Here is a 21,881-nt window from a genome sequence, read left to right on the forward strand (position 1 = left end):
TTTGTGTTAAAATTACATAGAAAATGCTACATACAGATTAGGGATAGAAAATTGGTAATTGGAGATCTATTCACAATGTATAGTTAAAGTGGCTGCACCAAAAGCACAATAGTCTACGGTTGGTTCAGTGTAGGGAGCTAGAATTGGTTGGGGATGCATATATGAAGAAAAAACAAATGATGGGCAAATAATTTGATGTACATGATAGAAGAGGGCCAAAGACTCCAGAAAACCCGTGAAGAATGATGATGATGATAACTACTGCTTGATGTTGATTGCAGCACCACATGAACCGTGTTGTAAGCTAAACTATGAGTAAACTTTAGTGCATTGTCATTCAGTCTAACATGATGGTTTTCCATCATGATGGGTTCAATGGCTGCAAGGTTTACATTACAGCTATAATTGAATTTCAACTTGGGCCAAAGCAAAACAGGTTTGCTCTATGCAACAATTTTTGTTGATGAACAGTGCTTATATCTGCTCTGCATCAGAGCAGATGACTTGGACACCACAGCATACAGTTACACAAAAATTTTTAGTGTAACAAATAATTTATGGCAAAGTTTGCTGAATTAATGTACTCACATTTATCCTGTGGGTCTGTATTACACTGTGGAATACAAAACTAATGCATTTGGTGTATTTTATCCTAGGTTCTTCTTCAGCATCTAGTGATCTGAAACTAGGTGACAGAGTTATTGTGATGAGTAGTATGGGTTCAAAGGCAGGAGTTTTGCGCTATATAGGAACAACAGAGTTTGCTCCAGGCGAATGGTGTGGTGTTGAGCTTGATGATCCTCTTGGCAAAAATGATGGTTCTGTGGAGGGAAAGAGGTAAGAATCACATTGTTGATATATAGGTTAAAAATTGTAACAATGGTTTGTACTCTGAGAAGTTACTGTGTTCATTGATTGCATAGAAAGTGAATGAATGCATTAATGGTGTTCTTTGAGGTCTTCTGATGAGTTGTTACCATTTTATGTACAATTTTTGGACAACTAACACAGCCATCTTCTTGAGGTTCTGCGGGTTTTGGTGTTATGTGTACTTACTGTTGGGATTCCAACAGGCTGTAAATTATTATTCGTCTCATGCTACAATGTATAGCTGTGTTCGGTTCCCAATACCCACTGTACCCTTTGATTCTCTTTCGTGTTTCAGATCTCACACTGATATTCTGTGAAACACAAATTCTGTCACCTTTTTTCCAGCTCTGGTGGACACGAAAGCCAGTGTGATCTTAATAAATCAAGTGCCAGACTCGAAGCTTTGTTTAAATTGAAACCTCCATACCTGTTTATTAGGTTTTGTCACATCTTTATTTTGATAAACTACTTAATTATGTTGCCCCAGAAACTTGGTGTTTGCACCATGATACTAGTCTCACCGTATTTCATTCCATGATTGTATTTGAGGTAGGGCTTGGTTACAGCTGATTTCCTTTGCTGCTTTAGTCGAGTATGTCATTGATTCCCTTGCATCTCTGCGCAACTGTTCTGATAGTCTGCCCCATGAAAGATGTGCCACATTTGTGTGAGATCCAATACACACCCAACTTTTAGAGACCTAGATTGTCTTGAACATTACAAAGAATATTTAATTGAAGGGAACGAAACATACTGAATGGCATATTTACATAAGAGATATTGGGCCAACATTATGTAGATAAGCGATGTTTGGCTGCTCTTCTTTGGTCTCAGTCACAGCCTGTTCCTCAGCAATTCTGTGTTTTGACTGCAGTGCTCATTCAGTTTGACAATGTGAGTACCCAATCATTTGGAACACTAGTTGTAGGTGTTGTAATTCCTCAGCGATTTTCTCCTTGTGTGAAAGTGTTTGAGCTGTATGAACCAGGGTCCTTAGCACTAAGTTTCTTTCTAACAGGTGGTGATGGCTCAAGGCATGGAGACGGAGGTCACTGTGTGTATGTTTTCTGTGTACACTGTCACTCAGGGATCTTTCAGTTCTTCCCTTAATTAGCATGTTGAGGAAAGGTTGTTGGCCATTACATCCACCAGAGCTGGAAAATGATGAAAGAATCTATATTTCATAGAATCTCAATGTGAGCTCTAAGAAACAAAAAAGAATACAAGGACTTAGTGTGTGTTAGGAATCAAACTCAGATATAGTGGCATGAGACCAATAATAATTCAGAGTCTGGTTGGAGTCCAAGCAGCAAGTACACACAACAGCAAAAATCACAGCACCTGAAGAAGATGGCTAACCCACTCACTGAAATATTAATCATAAATGGTAACAAAAACTTGGCAGAATACATTTAAGCACATCATTAAACAATCATGCCAGGAAAACCTGGGTGAATGAATGGATTGTTTCTTTTGTAGTCTGGTGTGTCTTCCTTTAGTTCCAAAATAATGTAAAAAGTTTGTATCCGTAAGTGTATGGAAAACTGTGGGTGCCATTGTTCTTGTAGATGACGCGTAATCTGCAGGGGCACTGTTTAGCATTCCAATATGTTTTGAGTTATTAATTAGTTATAAACTGCAAGCTATTGACTTGAATCATAATGTTTGTTAATTATTGTATATTGAAATTACAATTATAAGAACAGCTGATATGGCTAGGAGGTTTTAATCATTGAGAGTGCTTTTATGATAGTGCTTGAAGGTACATGAAAATATTATTTAGTGACGCACCAGGAACTCTTTAGAAATACAGTTAGTTAGGAAATAAAGCAGTTGTCAACCCAAAGGTTGGTTTGAGTAGCAGTGTTCTTTATTAGAATCTTACTAGAAGCATTATGACCATGCTTTCTCTGACTCGTGAAGCTAGTTGTAGGTGGACTTAAAGTTTGACTTGGAATCTGAACCACAATACAGTTTTGCATTTTTCATATAGTTGAAAAATTGCCAGAGTTGGAAGTCATGTTATGTGCCAGAAAGAACGGTATGACTAACCAGTGATTGAACTTCAAACTTTGGTGCTTGAGACTTAGAGAAAAGTAACATATATACAGAAAGATGATGGCAAAAGAGCTATTTGAATCAGACCTCCATAAAGAAGCAAATTCAAGTGACAAAAGAGGAAAATGAAAATAAAGGTACAACAAAGATAGGGACTGTGAAAGGTTTTACATTGGGGAATAGGAAGTAAGGGGAAAGAGAGAGGATGATGAGGTAGGACAGACTAAAAAATTCGGAGGATATAAGCTGATTCTGAAGAAAGAATTACAGTGTTTTATGTACTACAACGTTCTGCCATCTAAGGCCAGAGACATGAGAAGTGAGGAGTGGATTTACTTGTGAATTTGTATTTATGTACAGAATGTGTTTTTATGTGAGGTGAGGAGTATTGCTCCTGCTGTCTATTCCTCAGGAGTCAGTCACTATAATGATAGTTGCATAGCATTTAAGCAGTCTTGATAGTACGCTAGAAGAGCATGTAATTGCTTTTTCAGGTCCTTTGTAGAAGTGTTTGTCTTGGCAGTATTATGTTGCAAATGTGAGTGCATCTACAGGAAAATTTCTGAAACAAAATTATTTTGATGCTAGTGAGATGAAAACTTCCTTGAAAATGAATACAGAGTGCCTAGTTCAGCTTGTGACATTGGAGATTACAAACTTTATGTGGGTTATGTTGTCCACAAGATTAAGAGCTTTTTTTCAAGTATTTGTGGTACTCTGATTGTGAGTTTTCTCTGCATTTTGCTACAAAGCTGACAAATGTGGTGACAGGAAGCGCACCTGTACATGCAGTTAAATAATTCAGGCAGAACAAAAGCATTCACCCAGTTGGCATTGTACACTAATGGAATTAACCTTGGAATGGGGAGGGAGAGGGATATTAAACATTATAGACCAAGATTTGCAGATTCCAGTTTAAGCTTGATTTCAGTAGAGACTGAAAAAGCGACTAATACACTACAGTCTAAGTTAAATGCCTTCCTTGTAGTACATGTATTTTATTCTGTACAGATGTTTCTGCTAATAGCTTTGAGCCTTTCACTGTAATATGGTAACTATACTTAAGCACTCTGCTGACACTCTTGATTTATTTTTTTCATGTTTTTGAAAATCTGTATTTTGTGTGTGAACTATGTATATAGTGACTCGTTTTGTGACCAAGTAGCCATGGCACAAACAATACAATGAAACTAATAAAATAAATAATAAATGAAAGTGTCAACTCAAAGATGAGTAAATTTCCATCGCATGTGGACTTTCAGATAATTTAGACTTTGTTGAAGAAGGAGAAGCTTGGCTTTCTACATAGTAAACAAAATAAAATTTTAGAGAACTGGTATGTTCACCATGCATTAGATAAAATAGCATTTTCTTTTGTTTCTGTAAATTCAGTGTATTAAAATAATCACATTACAGGTATGCTGTATAAGCACTACTCGTGTAAAAGAGTGTTTAAGTTTATGTTCTCTTCAGAAGAAAACTGCAATTGCTAAATTATTTATTAATCATTACTTGTTTCAGTTCAAAGTACAAACTGTCAGAAATACTTGTTGCCCACCATTTCACCTGCATTTTTTTACTATGCAGAAGAAAAAGTTGTAAAGTAGCTATAAATGCTAAAGAGCTTATTGATTATTGTGTGTTCATTAACATCATCATTGTTGAGTGCTTATGACTTTATCTGCCATCTAGGTATTTTGAGTGTGGGCCCAAATATGGTCTGTTTGCACCGGCTCATAAAGTCAGTAAGTCCCCATCATCAAGGCGACCTTCAGCATCCTGTGCCATCCATCGTGGGGGACCTCCTTCTGTCCGACGTGCTGGGTCGAAGGAATCTTTAACGTCTGTAACCAGTGCTACATCATCAAGCAGTCGCACTGCTTCACGAGTCAAGCTTGGTGTCACATCACTTGCATCACAGCAGGTACGCACGTAGGGATTTTTCCATTTGTGGACCCATTTACTGTGAGTCTACAAACAGAGAAATGGTATTTATCTTGGTAGGTATGGTTGAGTACATGAATGTCATTCCTGCCTTTTGAGTGCTTGTTTTTATAACCATAGTCTCACATTTAATGGTACATTCAAACAGCACTAAACTCCTTATTTTAAATATTCTATTTGAATGAAGTAAATAAACTTAGATTTATTTCATAATGTTGCACTGTTTTACAAGAAGTAATGAAATATATACTACACTAATCTGCATCATAGCTGGTTCATCTTTTACTGACTGCTCATCAATGTTATTTATATTGTTAATACTTGCTGTCATTTTTCCTCAGTTGCTGCTTGTTATGCTTCATCATATAGATAAGAAAAAAGTTCATTCTTTGCAACTGAATGTTTCATTTCTATCTGTCAGACATGTTTAATGTTTGGGAGATTCAGTGGCAGAACAATAATCTGCAACAGCAAGTATGAATGACAGCTAAGGATTGCTTCCTCGTGTAGAATGACAGCAAGTTAAAAGAGAAATATTATAATTTGATGAAAAAGATTTTATTGGGGGCAGTGGATTAAAAAGATATAAAATCTTTCACAGTCTGAGCTTTTTAGTTGGAAAAGTATTCAGTAATTTACAATCTGTGCTGTACTCAAGAGCACACTATCTACATAGATGAGAAACATCACAAACCTGGAATGACATTGTGATGAAATTTACAGAAAACAAATACTGTCATATGCATGTTACAATCGATATGGTTAATGCAGATGACATGTATGCAGAAAGTGTGTGCTTTTTATAATTCGCACATTCACTTATGAAAAATTAAGTTATTTTTCACCCATTTTTGTAGTTACTAGAACTAGAACTAGAGCAATGTTGTGACTTACATTGAGGGCAAATAAAGGGGTACATTTTCACACATTGAAAAATTTTTGTAATATGTTTTTAATATACAGACAGAAAAGATGTGTTTTAGCCAAATGCAGTATAATTACTACACCATTGTTCTTCCTTCACTGTGAAGTTTTGTCTTTGATTGTAGTTGTAGCTGCTGATCGAAAATATTGACTTGTTTGTAATCACTCATGTAAATTAATTTTGTTGCTCACAGGAAAACAGCTGTAGAGGTTTCTTAGTGTATTAAATTAACAATGCATTCCAAGTTGTAGAGCTAACAAAAGTAAATGTTGTGTAAAGCATGCGTGTATGTTTGTTGAGAGTTTAAAAACGATATCGTAATTGTAGATTATCTGTTGTATTTGTTTATGTCTAGTCTTGCTGTTTGTGAATGTCTGTTTGTGAATGAATAAAAATGGAGTTATTTGGATATAACCAGTTTTTACTGAAAGACAGTGTAGCATGATGTGCTAATTAATAACTTATTAATTGTTCATATTGTAGAGGTCATCTTTTCGAACATCATCCACTCCACTAACGTCGAAAACTTCTCTTCAGGTAAGAGTTTAGGTTGAAACTGTTGTCTTGTATGCTTATTTTCTGATTTTTTTTTACCCATTTAAAATTTATTTGTAAAAAGAAAATGTTAATTTTACTTGCTTACAAACTATGATTGCATGGATAATTATCTTATTTGAGACCACACCCATGTTATATTATATTTAAACTAAGTTACAAAAACACATGTAAATACCAGAATTTTTACATTTGTTGTCTTTTATTATGTCTATAAGTTAGGATAAATATTTTCTGTGGCAAAAAATATTTCCTGAAACTACATTGTTGTTATTTTGGAATAAATCTATATTTTGTTGAAGCACTGTCTTTTTAAATGTTTTTTGTAACAAAAGTGCCAGAACAGAAAGAGACAGAAAAAACGGGACAGGAAGATAATCACAGACTTAAAAGTATGCTTAACACCGACTAGTCTTGTAATTATGCTTTCTTTTCTGAATGAATAATAAATAAAAAAGGAAACTTTATTGTAATAGTTCCTCTCATAGTGTCACAAAAAAGATACAGATGATGAGAATAAGTGTAAGATACAGGAGATGAGAATACATGTAAATATTTGAATAAATATTAGTTAATGTGAACTGGCAGGTTTTCATCTGTTTTCATATAATTTGAAACAAACATAATTAAATATTTGTTTATGACAAGCAATAAAAAATGTATTTATATTAACTATGCAGAAAAGAACAACTTTACCACAAAATAATATCTCTTTGTATAAACAGAAAATTTCTTAAGTACTATTAGAAATATTGTTTGATATATATATATATATATATATATATATATATATATATATATATATATATATATATATATACAGAAAAAATAAGATATTAGAAATACTTTTGTGCCATTACTAAGTAAGCCACATATTCCCTAAAACTACAATGAGACTTTGGACTCAATGTCTCTGTTGTGCTTCAGTCTAGTTGTACATAGTAGAATCTTTACTTAAGAATATGATGATATAAGAATGGATTGTACTCCACTTCCTATGGCCTGCAAAACTGGGTTTTCAGTTTTACATAGGTCCTAAAGAACAGTTCAAAGTGACAATGCCTACAATTTATGTCAAGTCTGAAATGCATAAGTAGTGTTCAGATGTTGAGGAACTGGGAAGCTTCTTTTCTGTGACCAGGTGCCTCATTATCCTGGCCCACAAGTTAAGCTGCATGCAGTATTACACTTGAATGTCTAAACTAATGCTTAATGTCAATGAATTCATACATAGCTTTTTTATGCTGTATTTTCTGTGATTGAATGTGAATATAATGCTACAAAGAAGGGACACAACTTCAGATATGTCCCATGATTCAGTGTTGGTACCACTGTTATCCATAGTATAAATAAACAGTGTAATATGTCTATCATACCACTAAAATACTGTGTTTGTATATAATTTTCATATGCAAGAGAGACCAAAAAACCTGAGAACAGAAATAATCTTCAAACTGTCTCACTTCCTGCTTCTGAAATCTGTTTTAGACTCAACACAATACAGTTACAATCAGTCACTACAACTCAAAAGAGTCTAATCAACTTATATTTGTATGAATTACTCTCATCATTCAAAACAGTTCCTCGGTATACTACCGGTACTGATGAACATCTAAACTGGATAATTTGTCTCAAAGTTGGTATTCATTGTTCCCATTCAAGTGAAAGACAAAAAGACTTTCTCACTGATAAGAAAATTCTCTCTCTCTCTCTCTCTCTCTGTGTGTGTGTGTGTGTGTGTGTGTGTGTAAGAGAGAGAGAGAGAGAGAGAGAGAGAGAGAGAGTGTGCATGCACATGGGTGCCAACATGTTTTAAGTTTATTTCAAATGTGCTCAACATGGAGGAGTTCAGTGGGACTCTGGAAGAAGACTATTTTTTCCCGGGCTCACTGTGCCATGAATACTTTGTAGTGTACCATCTTGTTGAATGTTCAGGTGTCCAACTGGTTTACTGTAGGTAAAAAAAAATTACCCCTTGTAACCATGTAAAAAAATATCCCTGCAAAGATGACACTATACACTTGAAATGTATTTCGATTGTTGTAAATGGATATGTCATCTGTCATATTTTTTGATGCACTAGCTCCATTTTTGTATACCAAAATGATCCATGACTTCTCAATCAGGAAACCTTTCCTCATATTTGGAAAGTTCTACAAGAGTGTTTCTGTGACTGGTAATTTATGTATCCTGTTTGTGCATTTTGTATAGATATCTTCACTGTGTAGTTAGCTGATTGCTCTGTATTGTAATCCTGCTTATCACAATGTTGTCAAGCATAAAGCTTATGGTTCTTATACAGAGTGCAATAATTGTCACTGATACAAGCAGGGCTAGGTCAGTCAGTATTAGAGACTTGTGACAAAGTGAATAATTTTATTTAAGAAGATAACAAGAGTTACCTACACTATGTCAGATACTTGTAATACAGTGCTCATATATGCATATGAGTACAGTAATCATTTACAAGAGAACCTTGCAAGTAATTTCTCTCAGTGCATTAATCTTGTACATTCCTATCTGAGGCTGGTACCTACCACCTATTTCTACATTTTAGTTGCTTGTCATTTACAGGAAACTATTCTGCCATGCAGGAAGCAGAATATTTAAATTAAGCTGTCTGTATGGTTCAGTCTATTTATGACATTCCTTAGCACTCCATTTGTTTGAAAATCTGAAACAGACTAAAAAGGTTAATAAATTTGTTATTGCCACCTTATTCAGTGCTCATGCTCCTACTGCTGAGAGCCACCTGTATCATCACTTTCCTGCTTTCCATTAGCTTCTTAATCCCTGTCAGTCCCTCATTGTACACCAGTCAGCTGCTGAATTATTTTTTTCCTTCCACACCTACCAGCCTTGATAACCTCTTGCAAGCAGCCAGTCTGAGAGAAATTTTCCATCCTGCCTGTACACAATGTACACATATTGTGAAGATTGACTTTCTAATGGTTTGTAAATTATGCTTCTTTCTTAAACAAAATGTTGAATAGATATACCACATCATTTTGCATTTTTCATAGATAACATTTGAAGAACTGTGACCAATTTTGGAAGTCTCAGTAATGAAGCTGTACATGCAGTGAAATGTGAAGAGGATGAAGTACAATGGAATTTAGTATTCACAGAACACTTGCTTGGTTGATCCCTATCATATTTCCGAGATGCCTCTTAGTGACATTAACATTGTGTTTTCCTGCTGCTAACATGTTAGTTGCATTTCTTTGATTAGTTGTTTTCCTTGCCATATTTTACTCTCCACAATTCCAGTTTCTAGAACTTTTCTTTATAATGTGTGCAAAGACAGAATGTGAGTGCAGGTATGGGTACTGCTGAGCATACAACTGCATCACTGCTCTAATAATTGGCGACATTTGCTGTAAATGATATCCACTTTTACAACTATCATGTACCATTGTGAATATCTCAGTAGCTTTATGAGCTAGTTATCTGATTGCTACAATAGCAGGACACCGACTAATGGGCTTCAAGCACACAGGTAAAAACAAGAATCATACCTGAGTTATGTATTTGTTTACATTTGATTCAATAACACAGACATTTGTGAAGCTCTTCTCCTAATAGTGGTGCAGTGGTCTGTGGTGCTGTTATCTTGACACTATTTGATCAAGTTCCATACTTGTTATGTTGAAGTCCTCTTTGAAGCTTCTTTCAGACACCATAGAAAAAAAAACTTCCTTTTAAAAAGAAACAAAGTCAGTGCCCTAATCCAGCAACTGTAAACAATAAAAATTACTTGTGAACATCAGAAGATTCACCATACTGTCCACCATAATTTGGCAAAAGCACAGCTCGATATATTTATTCATTCTGGATATATATGGGGTCGTCTGTCTTAGCTGACTCATCCTGTATAGTGGGAAAACAGTGTGTTGTGGGAATAACAGCTCACATGGGATTGTTAGGATGAGCACAATGCATGATGATTATATTACCAGTATAAGAACCCTGAAAAAACTAGTCAGCATCTCTCATGGGCTGTTTTGCAATAGGCCCTTACTGGTGGTGATCCATTACAACCAACAAAATCTTTTTGTTTTAACAATTTTATGAGAGCTGTTGTGTAATGACAGAACAAAGTTGTTCATATGCTCTGGTCTCTACAGCAAATGAGAGCATCATCAACACAGTTGCTACCATTTCAAAAGAATATTACTGTGTAATACTGAATGTTGATAACTTCCAATTTTATGTGACTGTCAGGACATGAGATGTTCATGTATATTGGCTGCCAAGATTCCAAATTCCTGAAGAGAATCAAATTATTTAACTGAGATTTATTAGAAGCTTCAATGGCTATTAATGTAGCACAATGAAGTCTATTCTGTTCCATCACAGTATGTGATAACATAAAATCCATCAAAAGCAAACTTCACTCAGAAAATTATTGAGTTAAAAATTCTGTAAAGCGGGTGCATCTTTTGGCATTCACAGAAGACAAACATGCATGCACAGTATTCAAATAAAAATTCTTTTAGTTAGATTGTATCTTAATGGCACCCACAGAACAGTATAATGTGGCATCATCTTAGCAATGATACTGCATAAATTTTGATAAAAAGAACCATGAATGTATGCTGTGCTGTCTCTAAAATTCAGAGCTTGTCTTTCATGGTTTATTTTCATTTTACTGGTCTGATACAGAGAAGTACGGCTAGTTTTTAAAACTGTTTGAGACAGTTTGAAACAATCCTGAGGTAGTTCTCAAGGCAATGCCAGATGATTTTTTTAACATGCCTTCAAGCAGTTGTCTGAAGCATATAACTTGATGGGCATACTTTAAAGGACATTTTAGTTCTAGACTTCAAAAGAACTGAAGTATAACATTTTCTTTGTACTACATAGGTCTGAAAGATTATTTTCAGAGCTTCCCAATAGCAGGACCATTGAATGTCATCCATTGTAGAATTTTAGCATGAGACTTGTAAACCAACCTATATGTGGTTCAGGTAAGTACACATACTCTTTCTTAAGTCCTCAGATAACTAAACAACATAATTGTGTATAGTTGATACCCACCTACTATGCTGGCTGTCCCAGGGTTTTCCACTTCATCTTTCAAAGTTGATATCCACAACATAATAGTAAACAGAAAGTGAGTACCAAAGAAAGAGACACAAGTGAATTATCCACGGACAATGAAATTTACTGCTACTAATGAGCTTTCTGATATGTACACTCATGTCTGTCCTCAATACCTCCTAAATTCATTTGAGCATTTCAAGCTGATGAACAAGTTACTGATAAGAATCACAAAACAATTAAAAATTGGTATTGTAAATTGAACATGTGTGAAATGTACAACATTTATGGAACAGTTAGAAAAAAAACCTGTCGATGAGGAACATAATTGGGCAATACAGACAGCCAGTTTAGAATGAATCAGTTGACTAGAATCTTGGCCATACCCGAAAATGATGCACTCTGCCCCACATCTATTGGCAAGAACAGACCTCTTTCAGAACTGACTTTCAATATTCTTTTCTCCCATCTCTTTTGTTTTCCCTTGCAATGAAAGAATTTATGATTGTGGAAAATAAAAATTTGTGTTTGCTCAGTGTTTGCAAGTAAAACTTTTTAACAGATTCTGTGTATAATATTTTAGATAAAACTGTATCATTAGTCAACATTTTAGAGCAGAAGTTACTGAAACATTCAGATGAATGTGATTTAATGTGTCTAAACTCTATTACATATGCTTCTTTTGAAAGAATAACTGATTTAGATAGAGTGTAAAATTCTAATGACCAGTTGGCTTCAGGAGACAGGTTGTATCCTGTATGTAGGCTTATTTGCTGTTGACTTCTCAAAACAGTGTATAGAAAATCAACATTTTATCATGTTACATTAATGGATGACGAGGTGCCATGGGTAAGACTCTGGACTCACATTCAGAGGAACTGAGGTTGAAATTCCCATCCAAATTTAGGTTCCACATTGTTACTCACTACCATCTATTACGGCAAATGCTGGGGCGATTCCATTGAAAAAGGCTTTCACTCCCTATCTGAGCTAGTACTCTGTCTGTAATGACCTTTTAGTTGAGAGTCTTCATTCCTTCCTGTATTTCACCATATTGATCTGAACAAGTAATAATGACACACTCAGAATCACATAATAAATTATACTATCCACCAATGAATGGCACAGAAAATAAAAATAGTGTTACTGACTGGTCAGTAAGCTATAATATTAAAAATGTGGATTTAGATGTAGAATACATTGCTGATGAACGAAGTGCAGTAGGCTCTTAAAAAATGAGTTTGTGAAGGCTGGCAATTAATTTCCTACTAATGAATTTCTGGATACTGTAATGGACTACTGGGGTTTATTTTGTTTGTAAAAGTATTAGAACTTTTCACTCATTTGCAGGGTGAATAATATACCAGAGTATAAATTATCAGGGTAATACTTCATGAATTTTAAGCAACAAACATAGACATTGCATGCTAGACATGTCAGCTCTATTGATATGACTTTGCAGTTACTAATGCACCAGGATGCAACAATTTTCTCTGCACATAGATACACTACTCACTAATATGCTTTACTGCTGTTGGTATTTTGTCATAATATTTTTGAACAGTGTTCGTGGTACCCTGTGATATTTTAGTGAGAAGCGGGGGGGGGGGGGGGGGTTCTGCAAACTTCTGCCAACTGTTTCCCTGATAATTAATCTAAGAAGATAATCATAGAAACCAACGTTTATTTACCTGTATTCAGAGCCATATTGGAGTGGTCATGCACCACTGCCAGGACTGCTAAAGCTGCTTCCCCATGAAACTACCTTCTTGTGATATTTTTCTTTGCTTGGACACTTGTTTATGACTGACATGTCCATATGGGCATCACTGGCAGACACAGCAAAAAAACTGTCCGGTGAGATCTGATACTAGAACTATGTGGGTTAAACATTTAGCTCAGTGATTAGCAAAGAAACTAAGACTTTCATTGTTTTAGTATATGTCAAGAGTCCATTCACATTAGAATAACAGAATTTCTATTATTATTATTTATTGTTATTATGAAAAGGATAGATTGTACTCATCTTATATAGTAGATGTTGAGTTGCAGACAGGCACAACAGAATGACTGCTATGCATTTGAGTTTTGGCCAAAAGAACTTCTTCTAAAGTAGAAAAAACACACATTCATGCAAGCACTATTCACACACACACACACACACACACACACACACACACACACACACACACACACGACCTATATCTCTGGCCACTGAGGCTGGACTGTTTGTAATACAATGATGAACCAAAGCAGTGTCATCATTGCCCAGTGCTGGATTGGATGCTTCTTGGTTGGTGCTGATGGCATATCACACAGTAAGGAAAGTATGTAAATGGAGCAGAATGGGAAATTGACTACACAAGTGACTTTGACATTGGACAGATTGTTATGGTGTGACACCTGGAAAGGAGCAGCTTGGAGGTGGTGAAGCTGGTTGGTCTTTGATATTCTGCTGTCACAAACATCTCTGGAAAAGGGTTGAAGGACGGTAGACAACAAAATGTGGGATGTCAATGCCTCATCATAAAACATGGAGTTTGGGGTTTGTCTGCTCTGTAAAGTTGGATAGGTGGCATTCTGTGGCAGACCAGTAGACAAAGTATTATTTTGGTACAGTGTGGATTGCTGAATATGGAGCTGCACTGCGAATGACTCCTACATGTCCCCATCTTGGCCCAGTAATATTGTCAGCTGTGAATGCATTGGGCACAGGCTCACCATGATTGCACACTGAATCAATGGAAACATATTGCCTGGTCGGATGAATCACAATTCTTGTTGTACCAGGTCGGTGATCTGGATACACCATCATTCAAATGAATGGCTGCTCGCACCATGAAACACAACACAGACACTCACTGTTTGGGGCATTATTATGCTAGGTGGGGCTTTAATCCAGGCTTCTGTGGGACCTGCAGTAGTAATTAAGAGCACCATGAAAGCTGTGGGTTAGATAAACTTTATTGCTGACCATCTCCATTCCTGTATCCTTCATTTCTTTCCTGACAGTTTTGACGTGTTCCAGCTTGATAACTGTACGTGTCACAAGACCATAATCATTCTAAAATGCTTTGCGGAGCATAATAGTGAGTTCACCTTGGTATGCTGGGCACCAAATTCTCATGGTCTGAATCTAGTGCACCACATTTGGCACACTGTCAGGTGTCGACTATGCACTCGCAAACCATCGGCCAGTAATGTACTGAAACTGCATGGCTTGTACATAATCATCTGGTGCCACATTCCTCCAGAAACTTACCAACAACTTGCCAAATCCACCATGCAGAGTCACTGCTGTATTGCATTCCAAGGGTAGCTATTAAGCAAGTGGTTCATCAGTGTACATAAGTGAAGCCTACTTCCAGTGGTCCAAGGACACCAGATGCTTGAGTGGTGTAACTGAAGAGCAGCAGTAGAGATGTGTTTGTTCATCTAACAACTAACAATAAGTCTAGTCCTCATGAAAACAAAGTATGGCTGTCTATAGGCATGACTAACAATTCCCATACTGTTATTAATCAATCACAGAAGGCTTACTCATTAATTATTTTCACAGCAGATTGTGTCAACCAAAACTAGGGGCACCAAAATAGTAAAGTAAATTACACATCCCCTCTACCTTTTTTTTTTGCTGGCTTTGTCTACTCTTTTGTCATCAATTGGCAGGACATGGTAAAAATTTGAAGCCTTCAGACAAATAGCATATTTGCTTCAGCATCCACTTGCCAGTTTTTGACATCCTACAATGCTGGAGCAAAGTGTCAGCAAAAACTCTACAGCTGAACACAAGAGAGCTGTGTAGGTAGCAGCTGTCTGAACCAAGTGCACTTTGGCACATAAACCGTATTAGCAATAAACATCTCTACAGTAGCAGTCATTTCTTTGTTCTTTGTTAGTCTACTTGGACGAAATTACAATGATACAACATGCATTGGCCGAGGTAAAGCCTGCTGCTTGTTGGCTGAAGAAGGAACCCTTGCCCCCCCCCCCCCCCCCCCCCTGTTGCTATGTCTATCTTACCATGGTGTTGGTATGACTCTGGTTGTATTGAAAGTAGCCTTTGTTCCCCATGTACCCAAAAAATGGATGACTTCCTTCAAAAAAAGAAAGTATTCATAAATTCACATGGAATGTGAAGGTCTATTACAGATTACATAATCACAAATGGAAGAATTGTAAAACTTTATTTGAGAGGCATGGGCTGATAGAGGATGTGACATACATTTGGATCACTGTCTGCTGGTGTCTACAATTATGTCATTAACTGAATGGAAAAATCAAAATACCAATGACCAAAATACCAATAACTCATGAAATATACAAAATACCTTCTCCAAGAAGATAGTGTAATGACACTACCAAAATAGATTAAGGCATTTCATAAGCAATGCTTCTGACAAAGAATGGCGCAATATAAGAATAAAAAAGATAGCAAAATATGAGCAGGGGACATCCAATGATACCACACTCGAGCCACCACCCCACCCAATGTTTGGGTGGTGGGGAAAACTTTGAAATCTTAAATGGGTACCCCCCATTTTTTATTCCAGGTTAAGATTTTATGAGAATATTGACATATGTTTTGTCTGAAGCATTTTGTTCATGTCACCACAGATGGTACTGTAATTGGAGGAATAGAAATGGGTACACAATTGTAATTTACGACATGCAACTCAATGGCCCTTGAATATCCAATGGCATGAGAGACTCCATCTCCACACTGTGAGGGAAGGACAGGCCAGTATTTCATAACTTCTAATTAGAAATCCCATTTGCAACTTGGTGTTCCTCTGACATATCGAACAGTTGCTACATGACATGTCACCGTGGTCATATAGCGAACTACGATATATCATAACAGGCAGTACACTGTAACCAGATCTCACGAATCATGCAGATGTAGAACAAATAGCAGCTTTAAACATTACAATAATTGTGCACTGTTTGTTGCCTGTACACCTACCTATCATCTGGAGAGCAGACATGTAAGTGAACGATGAATGTTGCAACCACAGAAGAAAAAACTGAAATGATCCTGATTTACGGAGAATGTAAGAGAAATGTTGAAACTGCTGTTGCCTTGCATGCTGAGTGTTTTCCAGAGAAAGCTCACTCTCATTCATTCTTTTACAAGGTTGTGTAAGCCTTTTTTTATGATGGCAGTGTACAGTTTGGCAAAAGGAAATGAAGCAAACACCTTGCAGGAGAAGCTAATGAAAAAGCTGTACTAGCAGCAGTGCACTACAACCCACGGATAAGTGCCTGTCTATTACTCCACAATTTTGGTATGTCTGTAGGTAGTTTTGTCACAATACTACATTGTCACAAGAATCGTCCATACCGTGTGTCACTGCATCAAGAACTTCATGGCACCGATTTCCATGACTAGGTAGTGTTTTGTGAATGGGCAAGTCAACAAATGCAAATGACCCCCACATTCTTTGCTGAGGCACTATTTTCCCGTGAGTCGACATTCACAAACCATAGTAGCATTAACAGGCGTAAGTGCATTACTGTAGTGTTGACAACCCCCAACGGTTATGACCAGCTGACCATCAGTGTCCTTGGTCAGTTAATGCATGGTGTGACAATATGGGGAACAAACTCAGTGATCCGTATTTTATTGATGGCACATTGAATGGATGCAAATATCAAATGTTTTTGGTACAGGAGCTCTTGGTACTACTGCAGGATGTTGCCCTGGACATTCGACAACATACGTGGTTTCAATATAATGGTTGCCCAGTGCATTATGCAATTGAAGCATGAGAGGTATTACACCATGTTTACACTGCTCAGCGGATTGGAAGAGGTGGCCTGTAATTTAATTCCAGTCTAAAAATATTTACACTGCATTTTTAGGTTAGTTTTTCATTGAGAATGATGAAGGTAAATTTGATCATAAATGAGGAGAGAGTGTGGTTAACATCTAGAATCAAAATTTGTTTGGCAGGAGAGATAACTTTGCTTTGTGTATAAAAGAACTAGACAGCAGACTATAAACAACAAAATCACCAAAAATGCAAAATACCATGAATATTGGTTCAAAAGAAAAAAAGCTGAAAAAGAACAATCTACAGCATTTATAAGAAAGAAGAAAAATAAAATATATTATTCAAATATTGTTCTCTCTCCTGATGCTTGATAGGCAGAATGAACCACAGTGAAATCGCTGACCTCTAAATTGAATAATTATTTGTAGGATGACAGGAAGAATACAAACTACACTTATACATGCATAAGAGGTACTAGCACAGAATACAAGTTAAGGATACACAAAGCTAAAATGAAAGGGAAGAAGTATAAAGGATAAAAATAACTTCTGTTCTGGAAACACCCCCCAGGCTGTGCTAGCAACACTGTGTAAGCAGCATTCTATATGCCATTAGGCGCCACCTACTTTGCAGCATTGTCACAACACATTTCAAAGTTTCCTTTTCTTTTGAATCACCTTATATTAGTTAAACAAATACACCAACTGACCAAAACTGCTGCACCAGATGTCTAAGCACAGGTCAAGCAATTTCTCCAAATTACAGGATGGTGGTTTATGGGCAAGCAGCTGGTGCCTGATTTGTGTTGTAATGAGCACAGACCAGGTACATTTTCTGACCAAGACATCAGTTTGAGTTCACTTAATGCCCTTATTGTAGCACAATTATGACCTTGCAAAATGGACAGGTATCCTGCTGATAGAGGTCATCGTCATAGGGGGAGACATCAAGCATGAAGTGACTCAGGTGGTCTGCAATAAAGTTCATGTAGTTCACTGCTGGCATGGTGCCTTCGATTACCATCACAGTTCCCATGGAAGCCCAACTCAATGTACACTATAGCATAATTCTTCCCTCACTGACTTGCATCTGTAGCACGGTGCGTGTTTCATGCAATGATTCGCATGGATGATGGCGTGTAAAGACCCAACCATCAACCTGGTGTAACAATAAATGTGATTCATTCAACAGGCAACATGTTCCTATTGATCCACAGTGAAAATTCAGTGATGCTGTGCCCACTGCAATCATAACTGATGATGTTGTCAGCTTAAGAACACATAGAGGTCATGTGAATGGAGCTCCATGTTCAACAGTGGCCTTTGAACGGTGTGCTCCAAAACACTTTTGCCTGCACTAGCATTATACACTGTCATCAGATCTGCCACTGAGCACTGCCTATTGTGGATTATACAGTGGGAGATCCTCTGACCCCTGTGTTTTGTGATGAAACATGGTCACCCAATACCATACAGCCTATTTTTTTAGCTCACCACCCTTCAAACTCTTTCCAAAGGTGCTCACAATAGCAGTGTGCCAACAAGTGAGCAGCTTCACTGTTTCAAAGATTCTAATTTCCAGCTGTAGTGTCACAACAGAGTTTTCTTTATCAAAACTACGTATTTCAGTGGATTTATGCATTTGCAGCTCGTATCTTCACTACAATGACTCCACATTTCTCTCTCTTCCACTTACATTCTTTCCTTACTATGTCACATGGCCTCAACAGCATCAGGAGGCATTCAACCTCATGGTGGTCAGTGGTCAGAATGTTTTGGCTCATTAGTGTATAAAAACACAGAAAACAGAGTATGGATGACTCTAAGTCTTATTGGTCCATAGAGATGACTAGTTAGGAACTACTCATTTGTCATCTGTAAAGTCCATTCTTAACAGAAAGCCATATTGCATCTCATTGATGAAGTTCTTACGGACAGAGCACTTTCCTCCAAAAGGCAAAGGTCCTGAGTTCGAGCCTCGGTCCAGCACACAGTTTTAATCTGCCAGAAAGTTTCATAACAGCGCACACTCCACTGCAGAGAGAAAACTGCATTCTAGAAACATCCCTCAGGCTATGGCAAAGCCATGTCTCCACAATATCCTTCCTTCCAAGAGTGCTAGTTCTGCAAGTTTGACAGGAGAGGTTCTGTGAAGTTTGGAAGGTAGGGGACAAGATACTGGCAGAAGTAAAGCTGTGAGCACGGGTTGTGAGTCATGCTTGGGTAGCTAAATTGGTAGAGAACTTGCCTGTGAAAGGCAAAGGTCCCGAGTTCGAGTCTCGGTCCGGCACACAGTTTTAATCTGCCAAGAGGTTTCAATAATAACTTGCTTAACATCAAAAGTGAGTAAGATGTTTGAAAGGATTAAAGGTGACTGCTGCCTGAGTAGTCAACTTAAATAAACTAAACTCTGCCGGAACAGGCCATGAAGACCACGATCTCATCCTCAGCCCACAGGTGTCACTGGATGTGGAAATGGAGAGGCATGCGATCAGCACACCACTCTCCGGGCTGTATGTCAGTTTATGAGACCTGAGCTGCTACTTCTCAATGAAGTAGCTCCTCGGTTTGCCTCACAAGGGCTGCGTGCACCCTGCTTACCAACAGCACTTGGCAGACCGGATGGTCACCCATCCAAATGCTAGCCCAGCCCTGCAGTGCTTAACTTCTGTGATCTGATGGGAACTGGTGTTACCGCTGTGGCAAGACCATTGGCCTCTGAGTAGCTGACTAGCTCATAAATAAACCTGAACTTGCATCTAAACGTATGGACAATGTTAGCCTGTTAGTTCTAATAGTCCAAATTTTTAGTTATGAATTCAGTCTTCCTTATGTGTCTGTTGTCTGATCAATGCCTTAACTCTTCAGTGATGGGCTAAATTTACATCTTCCTCTTTTCTGTATTCTAGCTATGACTTTTCAAGATCTTATTAATTAACACAAGTACAGTAACAAGTTGCTTAACATTAAAGCCTAAGGAATATGTGTTAGTGGAAGAAGTGAAAGACTTCTCATATGTAGGAAGCAAGATTACAAACAATTGCTGAAGAGAGGGACATGTCAGGTACAGATTACCACAAGCAAAGTAAGTATTCAACTAAAAAGCTGTGCCAGTATCCGTCTAATATTGTGATACTGGCGTGAAGTTTGTATGGAAGCAAAATTTATGAAAAAACCATAGAAAAAAATTAGAAGCATTTGAAATACAGTATTGTGGAAAGATGTTGAAAATGTTAATGAAGAGGTATTTGAGGAGAACAGGTCAGGGGAGACATAAATGAAATGTTCACATTAGGCAAAAGCATAAGTTGTGAGACAATGGGTCTGACATCTAAGATTAGTTAACTTGTTGCTGGAAGGACAGAGTGGAAAATTAGTAGAGAAATACAAAAATCAGAATATAGAAAACATTACAGAGGATAGTGGGTGTAAAGCTAGTGTAGTAACGACAAAAATTAACACAAGTAAGAAGTGAGGGAAAACACAAAAAAAAAGACAGGAAAGACTAAGCAAGATACAGTGTCTGCCACTTTGGTATGTACGTTTCAAGAATAGAATTGTAAAGACATAAAAAATATTAAAGCACTAAAAAGAATCATTCATTGTTTTCATTATTAAAATGTTTTCACATTTTGTACTTGCAAATAGCCTCCTCCCCTTGCCTCCAACACTCCCCATGCTTTACTATTGAAGGTATCGTGCCATCTGATGTGTCAATGCATATTTTTTGAAAGACCCATTTATCTATTTTAGGAAGTGGCTTATTACATAATAAAGCAATTTTAGGACCTCAAAATAAAATGTGAAGTGAACTGTTTTTGAGGCTAGGTAAAGGCTCAGTATAGAAACTTATATGCTGTGATATTCAGAAATAGTTAACTTAGTGGTGGCAGAGTAGTAGAAGGGAAAAATATAGGGTGAATCAAAAGAACAGGAAATTTTGGAATGAAGATTAATAGATGAGCTCAGTTACGTAAATGTTAGATTTTTGATTATGGTGTACTTACCATATCTTACTTTTGACAAACACATCATGATGTAATAGGGGGCAAAAGAACATTGCGCCAGCTGAAAGCAATAAAGTTGAAGATGATGTAGTTACGTGCTTAGACATTTGAATTAAACACTCATTCTTAAACAATGGAAACTCCAGGTAGGGATATCAACATTATAGGGAAACACAGATTGCTACTTACATTAAAGAAGACATATTAAGTTGCCGACAGGCACAATTAAAAGACACTTACATAAAACTTTTGGGCACAGCCTTCAACAGTAAAAGAGAGACACACACCTTTCATGCTCAAAAACCAGGCCAGCACACTCATACACACAGGACCGCCAACATCTCGGCTTGGATTGCAACTACCACATGGGATGGAAGCAGCCATCTGGAGGTGAAGGGGAAGGGGAAGGGATAGTAATGGACAGCCAGGGCAAGAGAGAGACGAACACTGTCCGCTGGAATGTGCCGGGACTAGAAAGTCAACAGGCGCAGCATCAGGAGGTTGTGCGGCAGGGAGGTGCGGAAAAAAGGAGGAAAAACAGTAACATACTGTCTCTACACCCTCCTCTCAACAGTTTCCACCAACTCTCTCCTATCATCTCGTCCCCATTCTCATCTCCCACCCTGTTTATTTGACGCGCTCTGCCAATGCATCTGTCCATCTTTCCCCACTCCTCCCCTATTTTGGTCCTTTTTTCCCCACC

The 21,881-nt window shown here is 37.3% G+C and overlaps 1 protein-coding gene and 1 pseudogene across 6 annotated transcripts in view; one reads left to right on the top strand and one right to left on the bottom strand.

The window, feature by feature from the left end:
• Positions 1–21,881, top strand: part of LOC124714119 (CAP-Gly domain-containing linker protein 1) — a 526,326-nt gene that overhangs the window by 423,247 nt on the left and 81,198 nt on the right. For 5 of the 6 annotated variants that reach the window (XM_047242995.1, XM_047242997.1, XM_047242999.1 and 2 more), the window contains 3 exons: positions 657–837; positions 4,621–4,852; positions 6,281–6,334. In XM_047242995.1, coding sequence (XP_047098951.1) covers positions 657–837; positions 4,621–4,852; positions 6,281–6,334 — 467 coding nt within the window. The remainder of the gene's footprint in view (positions 1–656; positions 838–4,620; positions 4,853–6,280; positions 6,335–21,881) is intronic. The other variant, XM_047242996.1, reaches the window with a different exon arrangement.
• On the bottom strand, positions 19,770–19,887 carry LOC124725879 (annotated as a pseudogene).

This window comes from Schistocerca piceifrons, chromosome 1 (assembly GCF_021461385.2).
Source record: "Schistocerca piceifrons isolate TAMUIC-IGC-003096 chromosome 1, iqSchPice1.1, whole genome shotgun sequence".
Classification (NCBI taxonomy): domain Eukaryota; kingdom Metazoa; phylum Arthropoda; class Insecta; order Orthoptera; family Acrididae; genus Schistocerca; species Schistocerca piceifrons.